The following is a 21,412-nucleotide window of genomic DNA, read 5'->3' on the forward strand; positions in this document are numbered from 1 at the left end:
CAGTGTTTTACTCATCGAACTCATTTTGCATTGAATTTAATCAAAACATGAGAAAAAAAGACGAGTGAAGTCAAGTAAGTGTGGAGCCGCTGCTGGAGCCGAGCCAGCAGGTGTCGCTGCAGCAGCATCAGCCGCAGCAGCATCAGCCGCAGCGCGCCGTCAATCCTAAGCAGAAGAAGATGAGTTAGTTTGCGGGAAAAGTGAAGCGGATCATTTGCGTATTTGCAACTTTGGACTCAAAACGAGGTAAATGTCTGTAAACGTTAGTTTCCTGTGATCGACGCTTTGAATCTAGATAACTCCAGGCTTCTGTTTCGGGTCACTCGTTGGTCCGCGGGTGTGTTTCCGTCGACTGTCTCAGTCTTTAGAGGAAAAGCAAAGATTCTCGTCGTGAGACCAAAACAACAAATCACCGCAGCTTAACAGCGCAGGGTTTAACTTTGACTAACGCTAATATGAGCTGCTGACACTGAATATGAACTCACAACTTCTTTTTATGAAGGTGACAATGCGTGTGTCTCTCTCAAATCTCACAGGAGCTTTGTGTTTGACCACATCATCTGTTTTGTAACGTACTGCTGCTTAAACACATCTATTGTGCATCATCTTTGAATCCTAGATTAAGTGTGTTTCTGTTGAGCCTGATACTAATAAAACACACTGATAACAGTGTAGTGTACTAAGTAAATCCAAATACTGTAGCCACCCTGATAACTTCCCTGTTAGATAACACAATATACCTGGCTACTTGTATATGTGCAACCTATCTGTACAGAAAATATGACATAACCAAAGTACACACAGTCAAACAAGTGACACTTCAGTTTGTCTCATTGTGTAGTTTTGTTTGTGTTCTGTCTTTGCTGATTTAGCTTTTTTAAAAATTCACCATGGAAAGTCCAAAGGCCGCAGATGTTAAAAAGGGGATCTCAGTCCTTTGGGAGACTCTGCAGTGTCCGATATGGTGAGTGCCACCGACAACAGGAAAACGTGTTGAATAACCAGATGAGATTGATCTGATTGATATTTTTGAAATAAACTGTAACTCGCTGAACTTACATCACACTGTCTTTCACATGTAGCTTGGATTTATTGACTGTACCGGTATCCACCAAGTGTGACCACCAGTTTTGCAGGTAAAGAACATCTTATAAATTCAATGATTAATACATTTTAACATTTATTCCTACATGCATTAATGAGTAATACATTTGCTTTTTATGTTCTCATAGATTTTGTATAATGAAACTCGTGGACAACTCCAAACAAAACAGGGCCAACTGTCCAGTGTGCAAAACCAAGATAACCAAAAGGTTGGAGAAAATCAATAAGAAGACGCTCAATACTTGTGTCATTGAAAGTTCATTGTTATTATTATGTACATCATAATATATAATATATGTGTGTGTGTGTGTTTGACCTGTGCAGGAGTTTGCAGGTCAGCCCTGGGTTTCAGAGACTTGTTGCAGGACTGCAGGACATGATACAAGCATATGAACATGACACTGGCACAAACTGTAAGATCACATTGCAGACTTCTTCAAATGCCCCCATGTAATTAACTTGCATTACATCACCTACTAAAAATCCTCTTACATTTTCAGACTTCACTGGAATGTCCCTGCAAGAAAAACAGCAAGGGTAAGAAATTAGAACCATTGACAGGAACATTTTTCTTTCAATGTAACTTCAATCTAATCATATATTTTCTTCTAATCAGTGTCACAGATGCCGAAGCAACCAAACCTCATGTGTTATCTGGAGAAACGACCCACACTGACCATGACTATGTGGAAAACGAAGACCAAGATGATCTTCCACGGTCTCACTCTTCAACTATAGCAGGTAAAATTCTTGACATCACTTGCAACTGTTGGTCTTACTACATCAAATCAATTTCGGCATTAGTTTTGGTTATAAAAAATTTTGTACAAGTTAAAAATAAATAGCAAATTTTTGTTTTATTATATAAATAAAAAATCCTTCTTGGGAAGCTTCTATTAGGGTGTAGAAACTCTGACACAATTTGAAGTATATATGACCTAATTAATCGGACTTACTCTTGTGATGTTAATCTTTTCCTATTTTAGGACAAGCTGTGGTCATTAAATATTTAGAAAGTGGTGATTTGTGCTGCACATGTGTTATTGTGTCCTGCTCAAGATTCCTAAACAAAGACAAGAAAACCTTTCTCTTTACTTTAACCAACCAAGGCTTCCACTGTTTTATTTCTAGTTTGTCAGTGGATAAAACAGGAACAAGTGATTGTAACTCATTCCTCATCTTCATTGAAGTTTTCTTCCAAATACGTCATTATTTATCATTTCCTTATCTAATGTTTTAGCCCAGAATGAATTTGCAAGACTCATGGAACTTGAAGATTCGACTCCTATGACGACAGAAAACGAAGGCCTGGACAGCGGCATTGGGGACGCCTTGCCAACTTCTGACAAGAAACTAGAACCAGTAGAAACAGAAATGTTAGAAGCTGTGGAAAAAGCATCAACACACACATCAATTCCTGAAGAGACAGAAAATCAGCCTTTAAGAAAGTCTTTGCGGAAGAAGCAGAAAAAGGATCTGGAGTCCGACAAGATTCTTGAGCGGAAACGGAAGAAAAGTCTTGAAAAAGTTGCTGAGTGGCTTATGAAAGTTCCATCTGAGGGAAGTCTCGAATTAGAAAAACCAGACAAAGACCCAGATGACTCTGATAGCTGTTCCTCCACCTCAACAATAGATCTAAAGCAACACATTAATGATATTAATTCTAAGAGAGAGGATCGTGCCAAAGCACTCGAAGAGCATGTTTTCGGAGCCATCTACAAACGAGACAGAAGAGGAAAGAGGAACAGCTCTCATCCACTTTTTGTTGAGCCAAAAATGATAAAACAGAAAACAGGCTCTGAGGATGAAAATCGAAGCGACTCTGAGGAAGGACAACTGTTAACAGAAGACGTAAATGATAGCAGTGAAAAGTCAGAACAGATGGAAGACTTGGAGGAAAATGATGTTGACAAAGGTGAGATTCTTGAGTCGGCGTCTGAACCACAGCAACCACAAAGAATGTCAAAGAAAAGAATGCAAAACGCTCTGCAGCAGGTTGACAGTGATTTACAGAGACAAGCTGAGGCACAGTCAGAAAAAACTGAGCCAAAGAAGACTGACAGGAGGAAAGGTAAAAACACAAGGTCAGAAAAAGGCAAACCTGCAAGAGTGTCGAAGCCCCTCGTTCTCATTGGAGTTAAAAATGGAAAAACCAATCCAAAGACTAGAGTGAGGTCAGAAGAAGTTCAGGTTCAAATTGAGAACTATCCGAGCAGTGAGGACAAAGAAACCCCCACACTGAGGAGCACCAGGAGAAGCAGAAGGCTTCAGCTCTTTGCAGAGGAAGTCCAGGACGGTCACAAGAAACCAAACTCGAGAACTACTCTTATTGAAAAAGATGTCACACAGCAGCAGGAGGAAGTTGAGGGTGAAACACTGGATAAAATAGAATCACCTAAGAGTGAAAAGATGGCTAAAAGAAATGGATGTGTTTATGAGGAAGATTTAGGAGGAATTGAAAACCTGGAGTCTGGTGAGAGAGCTCGCCGAGAAGAGTCCATTGCTGAAGTGCAGAATTTGCCGAATGCTGAAACTCTCTCTGAAGCTAGTGTTGGTTGTTCTGTCCCAGTTGTCCCAAGTTCTCAACGTCCAACTGAAGCAACTGTGCTAGGTCCAACACTTGAAAATAAAAATCTGACTGATCGATCCTCCAAAAATATTGAGTTGAAAACATCAGCTTGCGAGTCCAAATGCACAGTAACAGAGAAAGAGGAGGAAAAGAATGACAGCGAGCTGGACACAGAACAACTGCTCCAGAGCTTCAAAGCCACGAAAAGGAAATCTTTCCATCTCGGCGGTCCGAAAGGGAAAAGAGCTCGTAGCTCAGGACATGGAAACACGCAGGGTGCTGAAGGAGAGGAGAATGATTTTATTAGTTCTAGTGTTGAATCTGCAAAAAAACAGACGTACAAGAAAACATCTGTCATCTTCAACCAGGAGGCACTAAAAGATGATGAAAACTCATCGTGTAGTGACTTGATTTCTCCTTCTGTCTCACCAACACTGACAAGAAAAACAGATCAAGTGGTGGTTGAAGCCTTGATCCCTGTCACCAGTAGTTCAGGTCATCACGGTCCTGCTGGTAACTGTCTCTCCAGGAACAGTCAGAGCAGCGTCCTCACTCCTAATCAAGTCTCAAAACATGAAATTGAAATTCCTCATCTTTCCGTCGTCCCTCAATTAGTAGATTCCGTCCTCCACTTCACAGCTGTTGAGCAGGAGGAGGTAAACGAACCCTCAAAGAGCTCTCAAAACCATCAGCTTGATTGTTCAGTGAAGGATGCTGGGAAATGGAAGGAGATTAGAGACAGCATTTCTCCTGGAAAACATTCAGACAACACGGCTGAAGGTATCTTAGTTGCTGAGTCTTCTTTAACTCCTGACGGCCTGGTAACACCACTTGTCCCGGCGGTCGATGGAAGCGGAGAGCTCAGTGCACACTCCTCCATCAAGAACAACCTGAGGAAGAGGAGAAGGACTCAGAGGCTGGAGTCTTCATCCGAGTCAGATAGTGCTGGATCCAGAGAGGAATTACCTACGCTGACTCAAATCTTTGGAACGTCGGCTCTTCCGGCTGCTGTGACCCAGGATCAGGGAGACTCCAATGGATGTGAGGCTGCATGTGTTCCAGCTGATGCAGCAGAACGGTTGAGCCGTCCGCCTGCATGCCCGAGTCCCGACTGTGTTAACTCCAGCCAAGGGTCTGTGGACTTGTTCGGAACGCCAGATGAATGTAAGTAGATTCTCAGTAACTAAATAAAACAATTAATCTGCTAATTGTGTTTGCTCTGTTGTTTCCCTCTGTGAGTGTTTGTGTATCTCAACAGAATTTGATGATTCCTTTTCTGCAGGTGGTGCTCCAGTAAATGGAAACACTGACATGGAGTCATCGCAATTTTCAAGTGAAGTCCTTGTCACACAGGTAAATATAGTTACGCTCTCAGGTACTTTCTTTGGTTACGATTAAAACTGCACACATGAAAAGCAAAACCACCAAATCCAACGTTTAAAGAATCGCTGATCCTCGTCAAAGTGAGATTTTCCATTAATGTGAACCCATTTCTGAGTCTGTCCATCTGTCTGTTTATATTTATACATTTTCACTGTGCTCCCAGTGATGCACTTCCACCTCATTCCCCATAGAGGGCAGCCTCCACATTTTTTTAAACCTAAAACCTGTCAGCTCCTGGATGACAGACTACCCTGCTCAGTAAAATATGTCCCCCTCAGCAGCTTTCTAAATTGCATTTCATTTACGTTAGAGAAAATGCCGCCTCAGAGATGATTCTTGTTTTCTACCTCATCCATCTTCCAGCGCTCTCCCTTTTATCCATTGACTGTATTTGAATGGGACTTAAGGTTTCCAGCGCTGGGGTTTAGAGAGGGCCCAGGATTACAGACATCTGAGAATATAGAGCGAGGATGTCTGTATACATAAACAATGCACTTAATGCTGTAAAAACTCAAAAGAGTTAGACTCTGTTCTTCCAAATCAGCCCCAGCTGAGAATAAGCTTTTGTCGCTTTCTGAACTCTCTATAATCCCTCAAATATTCTGTAATTACCTCTCTGTCTCTTATTCTACCCGTCTCCTCACTGTGTGGGGTATGGATAAATAAGCAGCTATTTTCTTCCACTAAAGATAGTAAATGTTGCATTGCTTACCACCCGTTTCTTTTATTTTATCGCTTGACTCATTGATAATAATGAGCTGATTTACTTTGCTCTCTGTTCTCCTTCTTTAAGCAAAAGATACAGATGCAGAAGGAGCTGGTGAGGCTGGAGAAGCTGATGGCTCTGGTGTCAGAGGTGCTTCAAGAGAAAGAGCAAAGTCCTGCGAAAGAGACGAATCACAGCAGCAAAACCACCGGTAAGCAGATAATAATGTAGAAGTTGATCGATAGACTGATGATTATTAGATTCGATTTTTCAAAGCAAAATGCCAAGAGTTCACTGGAGTGTGGACACCTGACCTAAGCTGTGATCTGACAAATATTTTGAACTGATATTCAGGTTTGGTAATCAAGGAAAACATCGAGATCGGGTCAGGTTCAGACACAAAAAACAGAATGTCGGTGTCGGTTAGTTTTCTCTCAGGCTCGGTGGGGATTAGACCAAGCTGTAGTTCCACTCAGTTCCTTAATATCAAACTTAATACATTTTGGATTTGAGCCATTGGTTGGACAAAACACACAATTTTACACCATTTCTTTTGATTGTAGTTGATGATTATCAAATATTCAAAGCTGACCTAAACATGATGGTTGTTTTGTGTCTCCAGGCCCAGACACTCATGAACCTCTCCCGTGTAACCAGGAAGCACGGCAAGATTCAGAACAGTAAGTTACATGTGAAAGTGTCTAACTGAAAACACAAGGTGTGCTGTTCAACACAAATAAATTGTATTTGTTTGTGTTAAGCAGGAAATGACTCGAGGGGCTGATAATATCACAGCTAAATGAGTCTCAGGAATTGGACAGTCAAAAACCAGTTCTACGTGATATCAGTTTCCATTGAGGACATTCTCGAGGTCGGCTGTTCTCTGCAGTCGTCTGTTTGACGATATCGTAATTGAAAACAAGAGGAAGATTTGTCAACATGCAACTTTTGATCTTTCTCATGCTATCGACGGCATCGATTTTGTATTGGCAGAAAATACAAAAGTCACAAGATTTAAGGTCCTGATAGCTGCACTTTGTTAAAGTAGAGCCAGGCTAGGAGTTTCCCTCTGTTTCCAGTGTTTGTGCTAAGCTAACTGGCTGCTGACTCTAGGTTCATACTTATTGGACAGATATTAGGGTGGTATTTAACCTCTCATTTTGAGAACCTGCCGTAAGGTAAAAAAATCATAAAAGTAACGAACCAACTGAGTCAGTTTTTTACTTAAATAAACCAATGATTAAACACAGACCTACTCCTCTGTCGAGTAGACAAGCACCTGTTATTCTCAGTAGGCTGGTTAGACAATCAGCTGGCCTGACATTAGCCTCAAGTCATGTGACAGTTCTTCAAATCAAACAGAGCCTCAATAAGAAATCAAATTACATAATATCTGCTTTGCTTTTCTCTCCTCAGAGATGCGTATGCAGTGTTAATACATTTTAAATGGAGCCATATTTCAATGCAGCCATATTAAGGAGAATAATATGTGAAGCCAGTGGCATGTAATTGGTCTCTTTCATTCTGTAACTGATGGAGAAAATGTTAGTGTGTGTGTGTGTGTGAGAGAGTGTTGTTAGTCTTGTTTTCAGAGGGTGATGCATCTCAAGGGGACAGGCGCGTAATCTCACTAATGAACCTGGAATCTGTTTATGCTGTGGAGAATAAAAAAAGTCATTACTGACTGAATCTTATGTGTCATTTAGAGCACTTAGAGAGAAACTTGTGTTTCTACAGTAATTCATCTCTCCTGCTTGACTTCCCCCCAGCCTCTTGCCTCGCAGGCTTCTAAGTGCTGTCCTACAGGCGAGAGAGAGAGAGACAGAAAGAGAGAGAAAAATTGTCCTCCATGTTAGTGGGTGGGACATGGACCCAATCAAATGCAGTTCTGAGACAAAGTAAAGAGCACTGGTCCTCCTGAAAATGCCATTACACAAATCTTCAATTGTGTAAGATTTACTCTGCCCATGTGAGATCCCTGCAATCGTTTCAGCTACTGAAGCTACATTCAACACCGTGCAGGTGCTTTTACACCATTGCTCAATAAAGGTTAATATAAATGTCACTTTTACAGGGAAGGTGTTCCAGAGGCAGAGCGAGAGCCCGGCACAAGAGCATCTGATGGCAAAGAGGTCACTGAGTCCAGCGTGTCAAAGCGTGGCGATGCTGCACAGATGAGTAAGACTCCTGGTGTTGTGTTGTAACAAGTGTCAGATGAGTCTTTTTTTTTTTTTTTTACTTCACATCATGATTCCACACATTTGCAATATGTTTCTCCAACTGTGCACATGGACATGTGTGGACAAACTCCCTCTCGGGGGCTGCTAGATTTTTATTGCTTAACATTATGTTTTTAGTTTGCCAGCAAGATTTAAGTGTTTCATCTGGTGCGTGGTCTTCTTCCTGTTTGGTTTTTGTGTGTTTTTTAAAGAAAGCTGGGTCTCATTGGTCTTTTATCTTAAGTTTTTTTTAATGTTTTATTTATTTACACACACATATTTTTTATGTGTGTGTGTGTATTTTAAATATTTGTGTATTTCTTTCTCTGTCTCTTCAGCAGGGCAGTGCTCCACACTCACAGCACTGAGTGTAAAAGGCCCTGACGCCTCCAAGACGCCTGTTTTAAATTCAGCAGCCAAGACCCTGAACAACTGTAATTCACCCTCGGACGGACAAGAAGACAAAGAAAACGCCACACCTCCAAGAGACAGAAATAAAGCCAAGCTGGTGCTTGTGTCGTCTGGATTAGGGCCCAATGAACAGGTATCAGATTAATCAATTAACAGTCTCCACCAAGGAGGTTATGCTTTCATCGACGTGTGTTTGTTTGCCTGATAGTTGGCAGTAGTACACAAAAACTGCTTGACAGATTAACAAGAAACTTCGGAAGAATGTGTCACAGGGAAGAACAATAAGGGCCTGTTGGGCCTTGGCGGAGGTGCAAGCCTTTTCTGAGTGCCATACTACTTTGTCTATTTAGGAATCTCCGTTGTAGGGTACACACGACTCATCAGTTGTTGTTGTTTTTGACAGATACTTGTGAAAAAGTTTGCCAAGCGAGTCGGGGCTCGTGTGGTTTCCCAGGTGACACCGGAGGTCACACACATCATCATGCGCACAGGTAAGTGTGTTCACATGCAGACAGTGAGAGTGTATAACATTTCATTTAAACACTGCAGCTGTTAAAAGTGTCTTCAATCGATGAATTTATTCACAAGATCTGAATTGATGATTCAAAATTGACTTCATACACACTCGAGCAATTAAACCTGCTCTTAAACCCTTTAACTGTTTTCAAACATTTCCTCCAGCAGCAACATTTTCATTTCCACAAGTACATTTCCTTTCAATGTGTCGTTACAGCTTGTTTTGTGCGTCTGTTAAAACCCTCCTTGGAGATAAGCTCTCTGTTTCTCTCTCACCCACACACTCGCCCCTCCATTCATCCACTTGTTGCTAATTACACTCTCTGATAGATTATTTTTAATTTCAAAGCTTGCTGTCTCCAAAGCAGCATATTAACTGTCACTGTTGAAGATGCCTTTTTCTTTTTAATGGCAGCTTGTTTCCCAGGCAACCACAAAAAATAAGAACATGGCGCCTCTTGAGCGTTGTGGTTAAAGGTTGAAAAGGAGCAGGACGTGTCCCATTCTAACCTTTAGCACAGAGTCATTTGAAATCATTTAAACTAAAGTTGTGTGTGAGGTGTCAGTAGTTTGCTTCCTGACTGGAATTCTGAGGATTACAATATCTCGTGAAGGAAGAATATCCCTTGACACATGATTTGTGTCTGTGATGCTTTACACTGTTCTCCTTCCAAAACTCTTTGCTGCAGTTTGAAAGAACTCCCGGTTTATTTTGGCTTTGGCTGTCTTAACTAATAATGACTTCAATCGTCGTCATGGAAGCTATTTTTAATCATCAGAAAATTGTTTGATTTTCATTTGTTGATATGAAGGATAAAGTAAAACAGAACGCACAAAACATGAAGGCCAACATCTTCCCTGTGTTCGTCCTTCTCTTTAAACTTCACTCAGGAACATTATGCATTTTACCAACATGTTCACTCACAGAACATTGTTGCTCCTCTAAAAAGAGTTATTAGTTGCCATGTCAAATCATGCTCTGAATCATGTTTTATAAATAATATATGATGTAAACTTCAGTAGCATCCTCGGGGTCATACATTTTATCTATGGTTTTGAATTTGTGGTTTATCTTGTCACTGTTTTGTGTGAAACCAAGTGAGTGTTCATTTTTCATAATCCTTCTTTAACAATGATTCACTACAACAACAACAATTAGGTAGAAAAACTCATAAATAATAATTAAAATCTGTCTATATAAAAGAATAATGGGATTAGAATCTACCAGAGGCATCAAATTTGGGCTTTTATGACCAAATTTTACATCCAAGACGGAACAAGCCCTCAGACCTGCCAAACTGCTGCTCCATATCCTCGTGGAATACTCTGGTTACACATGCTTGTATTTGCCCTTCAGATCTCGATGTAACTAACCTAACCATTTATTAATATATTTAAGATACTTTATCAAACAAAGCCATTTAGATCTTGATTATGTGGTCAGTTTATCTGATATGTTTCTTTGGAAATTGGCTCAGTTTGTGTTTCCATATCTGTGTTACAAAATCAAGGTGTGTATTTATGTGAGAGTGTGAGAGAGAGAGAGATTGTACACATACTCTCTAACACCTTGTCACACATCTCTTCTTGATCTCCTGTATCTGCCAGATGAACAGCTGGTATGTGAGCGCACGCTGAAGTACTTCCTTGGCATCGCGGGCAGGAAGTGGGTCGTGAGTTTCCAATGTGAGTCCTGCTTCACTTCACTATCAAAGCTCTGTCACTGATGAGTTTAGAGCAATTAGTCTAAATACAAAACACCACGATGATGGAGGGAGAGGCTGTAATAAAAGTGATACAGCGTAAGCTCACAAGTTCTTGTTCTTTCTTTCTCTCCGCAGGGATTTCAGAATGCTTCAAACAAAAGAAACTCCTGGATGAGGTATGCTCCTTGAATTTGCTCACCAGTTCCTGTTAATCTCTGTATGTCTTGATGTTGAATTAATTAATGCTTCATGATGACTCTCTCTACGAGGTTAGCTGTGATACTTCATCAATTATTTGTCGCCCATTAGCTTTAGCAAACCTCACATCTGATTCTTTGCAATGGAAGCGTAATCCTGCAGCAAGCTGTAGTTCAGTTTTGCCATTAACTTAACAAATATTTCCCAGAACTTCAAAGCGTTTCCATGCATTTATAAGATGAACTCTGTCAAACTGATGTGTTCAGGGTTGTTTTACTCCTAAAATAAATGAAGTGAATATTAATATTAATTGCGTGTGTCGGATGAGATTGAACTGTTTCAGCACTTATTTAGAAAGGTGGTAGAAAAAGAAAAGCTGTTCTATCATTGTCATTCGTGTTCTTTATACACACTGAAGCCAGTTTCTTATGTTGTCCAACAGAGTCTGTTTGAAGTGAAAGGCGACGTAGTGAACGGACCAAACCACCAGGGCCCCTCAAGAGCTCGAACCACTGCAGACAGTAATGTGAGTCATTGGCACATTGAACAGGACGGTCGATTATACGACCTCTGTTTGGTTTAATGACCCCTAAAGGTAAAAGTTAAAGTCAGGGATCACCCAGAGGAATGAAACATTGGCGTCATTCGGCTCTGGTCTTTCACCTGCAGCTTGTATAATGTTTTATTGCATATTCACAGAAAATTTCCAGATTTGGCTGAAAATGTTGCATTCATGATTGACCCCTTCAAAAAGAAATCAACGCTATACTAAGTCAAGTTTAACACTGAAACAATTCAGGTAACGTTAAAGAAACTGAAGTGTAGCTCTTCCTCAGACGACAGGGAAATGTGTGTAATTAATAGTAAGTGCATTCATTTAATTTTAATGACTTACTTTGTTTGTCAGAGTTCTCAAACAGACACATTTACCTCAAGGATTTATCTCAGCACTTGTATTTTAGATTTAACCACCGCTTCTGTACAATCTACAGTCAAACTCTGAGTTTCAATACCCAATATAAAACTGTCCAAATGCTACTGTACAAATAAGACGGGTCACAAAGGTGAAAGTCAGCATGTGCACAAGGAAGGTCTTGAACCTTGTTTCCTCCTCTTGCAACAGCCTCTTAGCACAGCCCTCGTTGTTGAAAGCGAATGGTAATATTCCTCCTGGTGCGCAGCCAGCAGGACCGGTTCTGTTGCCACTGAAGGGGAAAATTAGAAATGGCTAGGTGTCATGTTGGCCGTATCGCTGCCTTTGAAGAACCTCTGCTAATTGAATTAGCTAGTAATTTCAGGCTTATTTAAGTGGCTTCAGCACCTCGCCGGCACTTTGATGGAGCCGGACAGATTGCCCCGTTCATATTCACCTTCTGTCACCCGCACCTTTGGCAAACAGACTAACAGATGAAATGGACTGGGAGGGAGTCTGTCAGCGGAATGTTGATGTTTAGGAAATCAAAGAAACTGTGTGTGTGTTTGTGTGTGTGTTTGGATGTTATCACAGCACACACTCTTAATACCTCCTGAAGGACATTAGCTGTTGTCTAAATTAAAAATCTGTAAGAGAAACACTTTTTCATCTCACCCAGCACCTCTGGCTAATGATCACTATAGACGGACGGGGAGGAGTGACAAATTAGTATTTCTTTCTCCGGCAGCTTAAACATTTATCTTCCAAACACCAACCATCTGCCCAGACACTGTATATATGAGGCTGCGGTCTAAGTTGCACCACTTCCTCGCAGTTTCCATGATTCAAGAAAACAGATTTACTTTCCTTTCACAGGCTTATTGACCCTGAGTGCAATAAAACGTGTCCCTTGGGTTGGATGGGTCTTTTTTTGGAGATGTTTTCTATCGCGTGAAAGTGCCTCTGTTTACTTCTGTTCGACTCTTCCTTGAATTTACAGTGTGAGCAAAGAATTAACAAGGTCCTGAGGTTTTATTTTACACGGTAAGCGAGGTGGACTTGTTATAAATCCGGGGATATGCTTGGGGAAGTGTTTCAGCCTCACCAGTGAAATGCTTCAGACAGGTGCAAAGTTCTGAGACACACTCAGCATTAATGGCGGAGGCTGTAATGGTCGTACTCATTCAGTGTCATTGAACGTCATCCGAAGGTTAAATTCACTGATTCAATGTTCACAGTTGATTTATTTTTTATTATTATTTTATTTTTTGCAGAAATCTTCCAGCAGTGTTTTTCATTCTTTCTTTTCTTTTTGTCTTTAGCTGCTCATGAGCGGCTACAGCATCTGCTTCCAGGGGCCTTTCACAGACATGACTACAGGTAAACTGCATCAACATCTTGACATTTCCAACTTGAAACGTGACATTTTCTGACATTTTCCATCAAGAACCAAAAAAGCGTTTGACTTACTGACCAAGGGCTGGAATTTAACATGCAAAGAGGACCAGGCATGAAACAAGTGGAATTTGGTATTTTTCTAATGACGATTTCAAATCAGTTTGAAAGACTGAAACAGTTCCAGGATCTGTAGTTTTTCACCATCTAACAGTCTGTCTTGAAAATTACCTTGTAGAGCCCCACCAACACTGGAGGTTTGAGGGTTTTATTATTTAAATTTCAGAATTCAATCACAGAAACGTTATCCTCAAAAAAATGGTGACACTGGTGCAGAGTGGAGCCTTGTCACATAACCTGTTTAGATTACAGGAAGTCACTGCGCCCGCCTAAGAAATAGTTTCAACATGAATATTTTTTCCTCTCTACCGGTAGCTTGTTCTTGTTGTTTTGTTTTTTTTTTTTTTTGTCACTGAAATGCAGCAAACGCCACAGGAATTGTGTTCTTTCAAAGGAAATGCTGTAATTTCATGGTAGTGTTTCCTTTTATTCCAGCTGCCATCATGATGTCGGCACTGTTTTGTTCCCTCATTCAAGAAAAAATGTTCTCAAGCACACTTGTGCAGTTTTATTGAGCTCTGCAGGCCCCTGATGGACTTGCGAGACAAAATGACAATAAAAAGAGAGACAGTTTAAGTAGCTCACACAGGTTTTGAGTGACAGGCTGAACAGCTTGAAACCTCTTCTGTTTTTTAACCTGTGTAATTTCTGCACCTTAGAGAAATGACAAATGATGCCAGCGTGTGGGTGGATTGAATATGTGCTGCGGTGCTGTCATACTGCACAGCGGTTTCTATGGTGTCGGTTAGTTGCCCGGAGATTATATCTGACAAGAAACTAGAAATAAGCTTTCAGTCGTGGCCAAAGTGCTTCTGCAGTTCTATTGAAAATCGTTGTAAATACGCTTGTAGTTGTTAAACATTGGTCAAAAACCACTAATAACTTCCAAGGTCAGGATGGAAGAGGGGTGAGGTTACCCTTCATACGAAATACTTTTAAGCTTCATCCTTCCAGCGTGAATGAATGGACAGATAGATCATGGGTGAAGGTCTCGTGGGTGTGCACGCTGTTTCCTTCTTCCTGGGGCTCTTAGAGTGCTCCTGCAGCATCCTCCCGCCGACTGCCGGATCGATGAAGCTTTGCTAATGGCTCGACATCTGCTTGTTTGCGTGTGGAGCTTAAAGACTTTCTTATACATGGCACAAGCATGAGGATGGAGTCTGTTCTTCAACCGCACAGGATTTCATCCATTACTTAATTGCTCGAGTTTGTCAGATGATGAGATTCTCTAGAGCTCGCACCGTGTGTTGATTAAGTGGTTTCATGTCGGAGCTAATAAACAAGGGAAGCTGCTGATTTTCATTTTTTGGAAGGTGTTTGCTGAGATATGTCTGAAGACGAAGGCATTTTCCTAGATTAAATTTAAAGTGCGATGACTGATTAAGTGAGGTGTACATATTGATTTGAGTGGAGACTGAAATATTGATCTATTTTCCCTCCCTCTAAGGAAGTCTGAGTTTGAAATGAGTCTGCTCTGGATCCCCTCAAGGGGTGAGAGGAGAAAAAGAAATGTAGGCGTGACTGCTGATACATTTTGAAACCCCCCCCCACGAAAAAAATACATCAACTGTGTGTGTGTGTGTGTGTTCATAGATGAAATGGAGTGGATGGTGGAGCTCTGTGGAGCAGCTGTAGTTAAAGATCCACTTCTACTAGACAGTAAACAGGTAAGAGTGTCAAAACTATTCCATTTTCAAAAGTATAAACTCATATAAAGATCAGTCTTATTGCCTTTTAAATTATGTTTCAGTTTTAATAAATCTTTATGATCCCTATGATTTATGTATTATAAACTACAGAGCAAAAATATGACCTGCTACATTCTGTGGCTGTGACTGTTTTCTGTGCCCTGTGTGTGATTTTTATTTTTTTGCTGCAGTTGTTTAGCAAATGTAACTTTATAAATGATAACAATTGATTGATGTTGAAAATCCCCAGGTCCAAAATCCACTACAGCTTAATCAATAATCACCAAACAAAAATATATTGCTAATATAAAATGATAGATATGGGTGAAAATACAATTTTCCTGTCTGATTGACTGTATGTGAAAATATGTTTTACTTATCGCTTATATAATTCTAAACTGAACCTAATGTCTACACAGAAGTCCCGTCAGCTGGTCGTTGTACAGCCTGGACCTGAGTCATCATCGTCCACCTTCAGCCGTGAGTCTTATCTGAAAACGAAATCTCATTATCACCTACTACTTTTAAACCAGACCACAGAAATAACACACTGACACACGTGCCTACATACGGAGTTAATAAGGGTCGAGATGAGACTGGCAGTGGGAGTGGCAGCAGCAGTGGGAGATGGTTAAATAATTCATACATGGCTTCACCTGGGGGTTTGAGTCTGACACAAGCGTTGACCTATGGAGAGACAGACAGTAATTGTGTATGACAGACAATCCACCAATGATGTTTTATATATATAATAACTGAAGAAATGTATTTTCATCATATTTTTAATTATGAGTCTGCATTAACCATTAATTTAAATAAATAGAGACAAAATTTATATTTATAATAATCACAAGGGTGTTAATGTAAGTTAAATAATTAATATTAATAAGAATTAATGAAGACTTCCTACTCTACCTAGCTAGTGTCACACTAGCTCTTTTAGGAGAATTGGGAATCATAAGTCAGATTGGTTAAGTCCAGTCAGCAAAGGTTTTCTCCCATCCCTGAGGGTTACGGTTAACCCTGAATACATTGTAGTAAATAGATGTTCCTCACAAAGCTACGTTCCGAGCACCTGTTGGTCCACTCGTCCCTACATTTGAATGCGTTTGTGCCTGTGTGAGGACCAGTTGGACAGTGACACAACAGAGAAATGGCAGATACTGCCAGCCTAAATGAGACAGTTTCCCAACAAGGGCTAGGGGGATTGACTTGCCAGGGAAGCAAGTGTGAAGGAAGTTAGGCAGCGGCGGAGAAATGGCCAAGAGAAAATGTCAGATTGGAGCGGGGGGAAATGTCAAAACAAGTTGGCCACCAGAAGAGAGGGGCTGCCGTGGCACCAGGAGAGCCGACAGTTTGAAACGGAGACGAGGAAAGCGGCTCCAAATTCCCCTGCCTCGCTCCTCCTGGCATCCTAACTTGCACTGTTGCATATTTAATGCAGCTTTTCCTTTTCCACTTCCTCTGGTGCTTGTAGCCCAGGTAATGGAGCAGCCCCCCCCCCCCCCCCCCCTACCCTCCTCTTCCCTGTCCCTCTTTATCCTCTTCTTCTGCACCATTGATTGAAATCACAGACATGTTTTGTGCTGTTTCTCAACCGTCCTCTGATGTCATTGAAATGTGTGAGTATCTGTTCTTAAACTGCAGATTGTGTTTAAAAGCACTTCTGGGTTTCTTTCTTCAGGTTATTGCTTTTTAACTTGGCTGCTTATTTGAATTTTGCAAATAACGTCGATTGATGTTCAGACTAATCCGTGAAGTCAACATTTTGAAATGAAGATTTCTTAGTAATCAGCATGTTATTCCAGGTATCTCATTCATTATGGTCTCAGTTATCTTTCATAAGCTATGATGGCAACCATGTGTCTGTCGTTTAGGTCATATAAACCTTTAGCAAATGAAATGAATCAATTCTGCAAACAAGTATTTCATGTGTAGACAATGACCGGCCGAGTATTTTGCTTTATATATGGAAGTTCGTTCATTTAGGGAGGATTTTATGCCTGAATATGGGAGCAGAATGAGTGAGAGTGTCAGGTCCTCAGTCAGAGATGAACTGGGATTACTGGGGCTTGTGGTCGGAGTCTTACCTACATTGTTGTGAAAAGAAATCAAAAACATGAGCCACACGTTACATCTCCTCTCTGTGATCTTGAATTTATCTCAAATACATCACTCTGGTCTCATAAATACTCAACAGGAAATGAAACGTTTATCAATCCACAAGATAAATGGGTTTTTCCTCCTATTTGAGGGAAACAACAGCAACCAGGTGTTCTAGGAAATTACCTTGCCATATTGATGTAAAAGCTGAAAACATTTTTATACCACCAGAATCCTGTCCTCATAAATGTTCATTTGTTTTGTTCATACTTATGTTTCGGTCATTTTTAGATATATCTTATAAACGCTGTCTCCCCACAGGTCTCCTCAGACAAGCCAGTGTTGTGACACGTGGTTGGCTCTTGGACACAGTGGCAACCTACACCCTCCAAAACCTCAACAAATACTCACTATGACCACGTTGTCCTCTGTTCTAACCTCCACTGTACATCTCCTGGGTTTTTTTATGTCCAATATTATAAATAAACATCTGCTTATACTGCTATGCTGCATGCATATGTATTTTGTGCGCATGACGCAATGTATGTGGAGTTGAATTCAGATAAGGTTCTTGAATTTAGTTTTAATAGCAAAGCACAAACAGAAATGTTACTGCTTAAATAGAACATATTCAAAAGGCAGAAAATCTAAATCCACATCATAATAATATCTATGCAAGTTTTTCAGTTGATATTTTTATTCTATATTTTTAGGATAAGCATGAATCTTCTTTGACCTTTAAAACCAAGCCAGTGAAATGCTGAAACTTAAATTCAATATGCCCCGTCATCATCAATATGATCCGTGCAGTTTGCAGAGAGAATCATTTACAGTATTCACTACCTGCTGCCTCCTGTCTCTTGTAATGTATTTTAATAAGATCTTGTCATCTCCAGTGTTCCCTCTGATGTTCTGCGGTCCTGCCGCTGTTGTTTGCAGATCCCCAGTGTAATGCTAGTGTTCCTGGCCATGGCAGAAAGCCTGTAGCTTCACCGAACACACAACTGGTGCTGTAACATGTTTCATGAATTATTGCACAGCCTGTTCGCGTGGGAATGAAATGAGCGGGAAGAGATTTACAGGGATGAACCATATGAGGGCACAAAAATCAGCCCTCACACTTGAGTGTACAAGGTTTCATGTAATCTCAAAAGGATACAGGTCTGTGTCAGATAAGGTCCAATCATGCAGAACATGCTTTATGTTTGTGTTCAAGGGTTTCATGGTAAAATTGGTCAAACAATAAAATCTCAACTAAAAGGCTGAAAATATATAAATGATTCTTGACAAACTCAATCCAGCGTATCTTTGATTTAGCAAGAGCTTAAATCCCAAAGATAATTCAGTTCGCTGTCAAATATGAAACTGGGAAATAAACAGTTCATTGATTATTTAAATGGTTGTTGATTGAGCATTAATTATTTGGGGTCCAGCTGATGTTTAGCAGTAGCAGTCAGCACCAGTTCTGCAGTGTGGAGTTTGTGTGTCGATGTGTTTGTTTACATGTGCAATGTCTACATGTTAATTGGAAAAAGGTGGGGCCACTACTAGAGGAGTGCTACCATAGGCCAGTGGAGGGGAACTATACCTCATCATGAAACATACATAGAGAAAAGAAAAGAATGAGTTTTCCATGTTTTTAAGTCTGTAAGGTGAATTGACTCTCCACTTTCAATCCACAACACTGGAAAGGTTTTTCCCGGAGAAAAATAATGTTGCAAAGACTTGAAATAAGCATTGGAGGAACGGAACATCCCCCTGTTCCCAGACTTAATGCTGAGCAAGGCTAACCAGCTGCTAGCCACAGCTTCATATTGAATGCACAGCTATGTGAGGTGCATGGTATTGATCTGCTCATCTAGCTGATGGCAATAGTTGCTCCTAAAACGCCAAAATACTCTTTTCAGTTTCTACTTCTGGGATCGTCAGTGCGTTTCATACATAACCTCGGATCTCTCCCATGAAAAATCAGTCCACTTACAACATGTAAACAATGTGTCTATGCAGAAGAGAAACGCACCACCTAAATAATGCATGTTTCTGTGCACAGCAACAACTCAAAGTCCCTCAGGGTGTGTCGGTGGTCTGCACTGTGGCGACTGTAATCCATGCAATAAGCAGAGTGAATGTTGGTGGGGGGGGAATCATATCCACAGAAACATCAGCTACTGGAACAACATGGAAACCAGTGAGTGTTTGAAGGGCAGAGATGTAGCGGAGAAACATTCAGCTCCTGCAGCCACTCGCAACTTTTTCCCTCCAGGACTCGAGTCGACATGTATGTGTGGACCTTATATCGACCTCATGTAGATGTTGCCCTCAGGGCCAAAGTGATGATTATATGACTTACCGATTTGTGAATATAGATTTTTTTTTTTGTATGGAATGGGCGGATGCATGCATAGAGCTGCTATTTTAATTTTACAACTTCTTAATATGAACACCTACCTACATGCAGTAAAAAGAAGACAAGGGGAAAAGTAAATTACTAGTAATGACTATTTGCGTCGGTGACATTTAGTTGCAGGAGTACAGACGCTGGATTCAGTGTCATGTATTAACAACAGCTACCAAAAAGCAGGTGGCTGAAAATAGAAAGAGAGCACAACACCAAACAGTAACGTCAGCACGTTTACACCGAGGCTTTTTAAATGCCAGATGTGCGGTACCAGACGCCAGAGTGCCAGGACGCCGCTTTCCTCCAGTCAGCTGATTTTTTTTTTTTTTTCTCTTTCTTTCAGTGCAGGGCTGCAGCCGAGCATTCATTCAGCTCCGTTACTCTTTGTGACCACGGGGTAACAGCATGATACGGACTGAAAGCTCACAGTGCTGCCCTGTTTGCTTTCTTTGAGTTAGGGTGAAAAGTCCAGTCTTTTTCCTCAGCTGCAGATTTTTCAGTGTATAATCAATATAAGATGAAATATTAAGTGTGAGTAGCTACAATATTTACAGCATCTTAGTTTTGTATTTTGTGAAGAGACGAGAACATTTGTTTTGCATGTACAGGACAAATTTCATGACAATTTCATTTTTGACCTGATGATGGCACAAAAAAGTCAGGGTAACGCCATCGTTATTCAAATTCTTTATGAGAGGGACACAAATTTCAAATATTAAGGCAAATGATGGCCTAGTTACTAATATGTGACCTTTGACCTGCTGTTCACACAATATGAAAAATCTATTTTTCAGTGACGAACAAAACTGGACGGACTGACACTGATTTCATTAGAGCTATATTCTGCTGGCATGGATACTAATGTAATGTGTTATTTTAGTCGGTTGATAAAGTCAGAATATTGGTATCAGTGCTGGGCAGTTCCAGAAGAGTCGGTGAATTTATTTACAGAAAAGGGAAGACCTACTTTAAATATGGTTTATTGACCACAGGGTGCAGCTCCTCTGTGTAAACACAGTTATGGCTGCATGTGTGAGAGGGTTTTTGTGTAGAACGCAGTTTGCTGGTTTTGTGTGTGCGGTTGTTAAGTCTTAATGCCTCAGCGTTGGTCGAACCAGGGTTTTGTGGAAGATATTTCTGTTCGTATGTTTCACAGGGGAAATTAGCACAAAACCTTCTGCTCGGCCATCTGGAGCGTTTCAGCGCAGTCGTTTGTGAAGCTTCACATCTGTGTGCGTGTGTGCAAACATGTACCAGAAGATTGGCATTTCAAACACCTGAGGGCAGCCATTTACCCTCCAGCTAAATTCGGCATGAGCAGTGTGAGTGTTCCTGTTGTGTTTTCTTTTGTTTTTTACACCCACACTAGAGCATGAGGTTGCTTGGGACTGTTCTGCTGCTCTAGAACAACAGTCGCACAGTGTTATATGAGGGGAAGCTACCAGAGCAGGACCCAGATGACGTGTTGTCATTTAGCAAAAATGTCAACAATTCCCTGCTTCCAGAATCTTTAATGAGGAGGTGTTTCTGTGTCTTCTGTGATATATTTGGACTTTTTCGACACTTTCTAATTGAGCATTTTCATTTAAACTCTGATGAACTGGTGAAGTTAACAGAATAGAAATGACCTTTGCATCCCCTTCACTTCTAATCTATGAGAGCGAGTAGGTGAAATAAAACATTTGCTGCATGACTTCGTGTGGAGTTCGACTTTGGGGTAGTTTGAACTGTGATATACCGTAAGTTCAAATTCACTAATGTGTTACCGTGCCCTGAAATTGACTTGACAGAGACACGTGATATATTTTGTTTATATATGATGCCCTGTACATACTGTATATGTTGATTTAGCTTTAACAATCCATTTAACCTGATCACATATGAAGATGCTAAGGTTGAGCTTGTTTATTGGACGTGTGGCGCAAATGCAATTTTTTTTCCAGTTTTTGCTCATTTGTTTAATAGATAGTTGTTTTTTTCGAT

General features: G+C 40.7%; 1 protein-coding gene across 3 annotated transcripts; it reads left to right on the top strand.

Annotated features, from left to right (window-relative positions):
• Window positions 1–109: 109 nt before the first annotated feature.
• LOC109626726 (BRCA1 DNA repair associated) lies at window positions 110–17,534 on the top strand. Of its 3 annotated transcripts, XM_069517016.1 has the most exons (22): window positions 133–246; window positions 537–567; window positions 873–964; window positions 1,083–1,136; window positions 1,233–1,313; window positions 1,429–1,517; window positions 1,605–1,641; window positions 1,721–1,845; window positions 2,345–4,837; window positions 4,956–5,026; window positions 5,850–5,973; window positions 6,385–6,442; window positions 7,837–7,940; window positions 8,320–8,525; window positions 8,796–8,883; window positions 10,517–10,594; window positions 10,750–10,790; window positions 11,255–11,338; window positions 13,048–13,105; window positions 14,834–14,907; window positions 15,348–15,408; window positions 17,353–17,534. In XM_069517016.1, exons 3-22 carry the CDS (start codon window positions 891–893, stop codon window positions 17,445–17,447), a joined length of 4,095 nt encoding a protein of 1,364 aa, XP_069373117.1. In that variant the 5' UTR covers window positions 133–246; window positions 537–567; window positions 873–890; the 3' UTR covers window positions 17,448–17,534. The 3 variants fall into 3 exon arrangements, with proteins under 3 accessions (XP_069373116.1, XP_069373118.1, XP_069373117.1); XM_069517015.1 differs by lacking the exon at window positions 537–567 and having other exon boundaries at window positions 110–246; XM_069517017.1 differs by lacking the exon at window positions 537–567 and having other exon boundaries at window positions 110–246; window positions 8,323–8,525.
• The last annotated feature ends 3,878 nt before the right edge of the window (window positions 17,535–21,412 follow it).

This window comes from Paralichthys olivaceus, chromosome 21 (assembly GCF_024713975.1).
Source record: "Paralichthys olivaceus isolate ysfri-2021 chromosome 21, ASM2471397v2, whole genome shotgun sequence".
NCBI classification, from domain to species: domain Eukaryota; kingdom Metazoa; phylum Chordata; class Actinopteri; order Pleuronectiformes; family Paralichthyidae; genus Paralichthys; species Paralichthys olivaceus.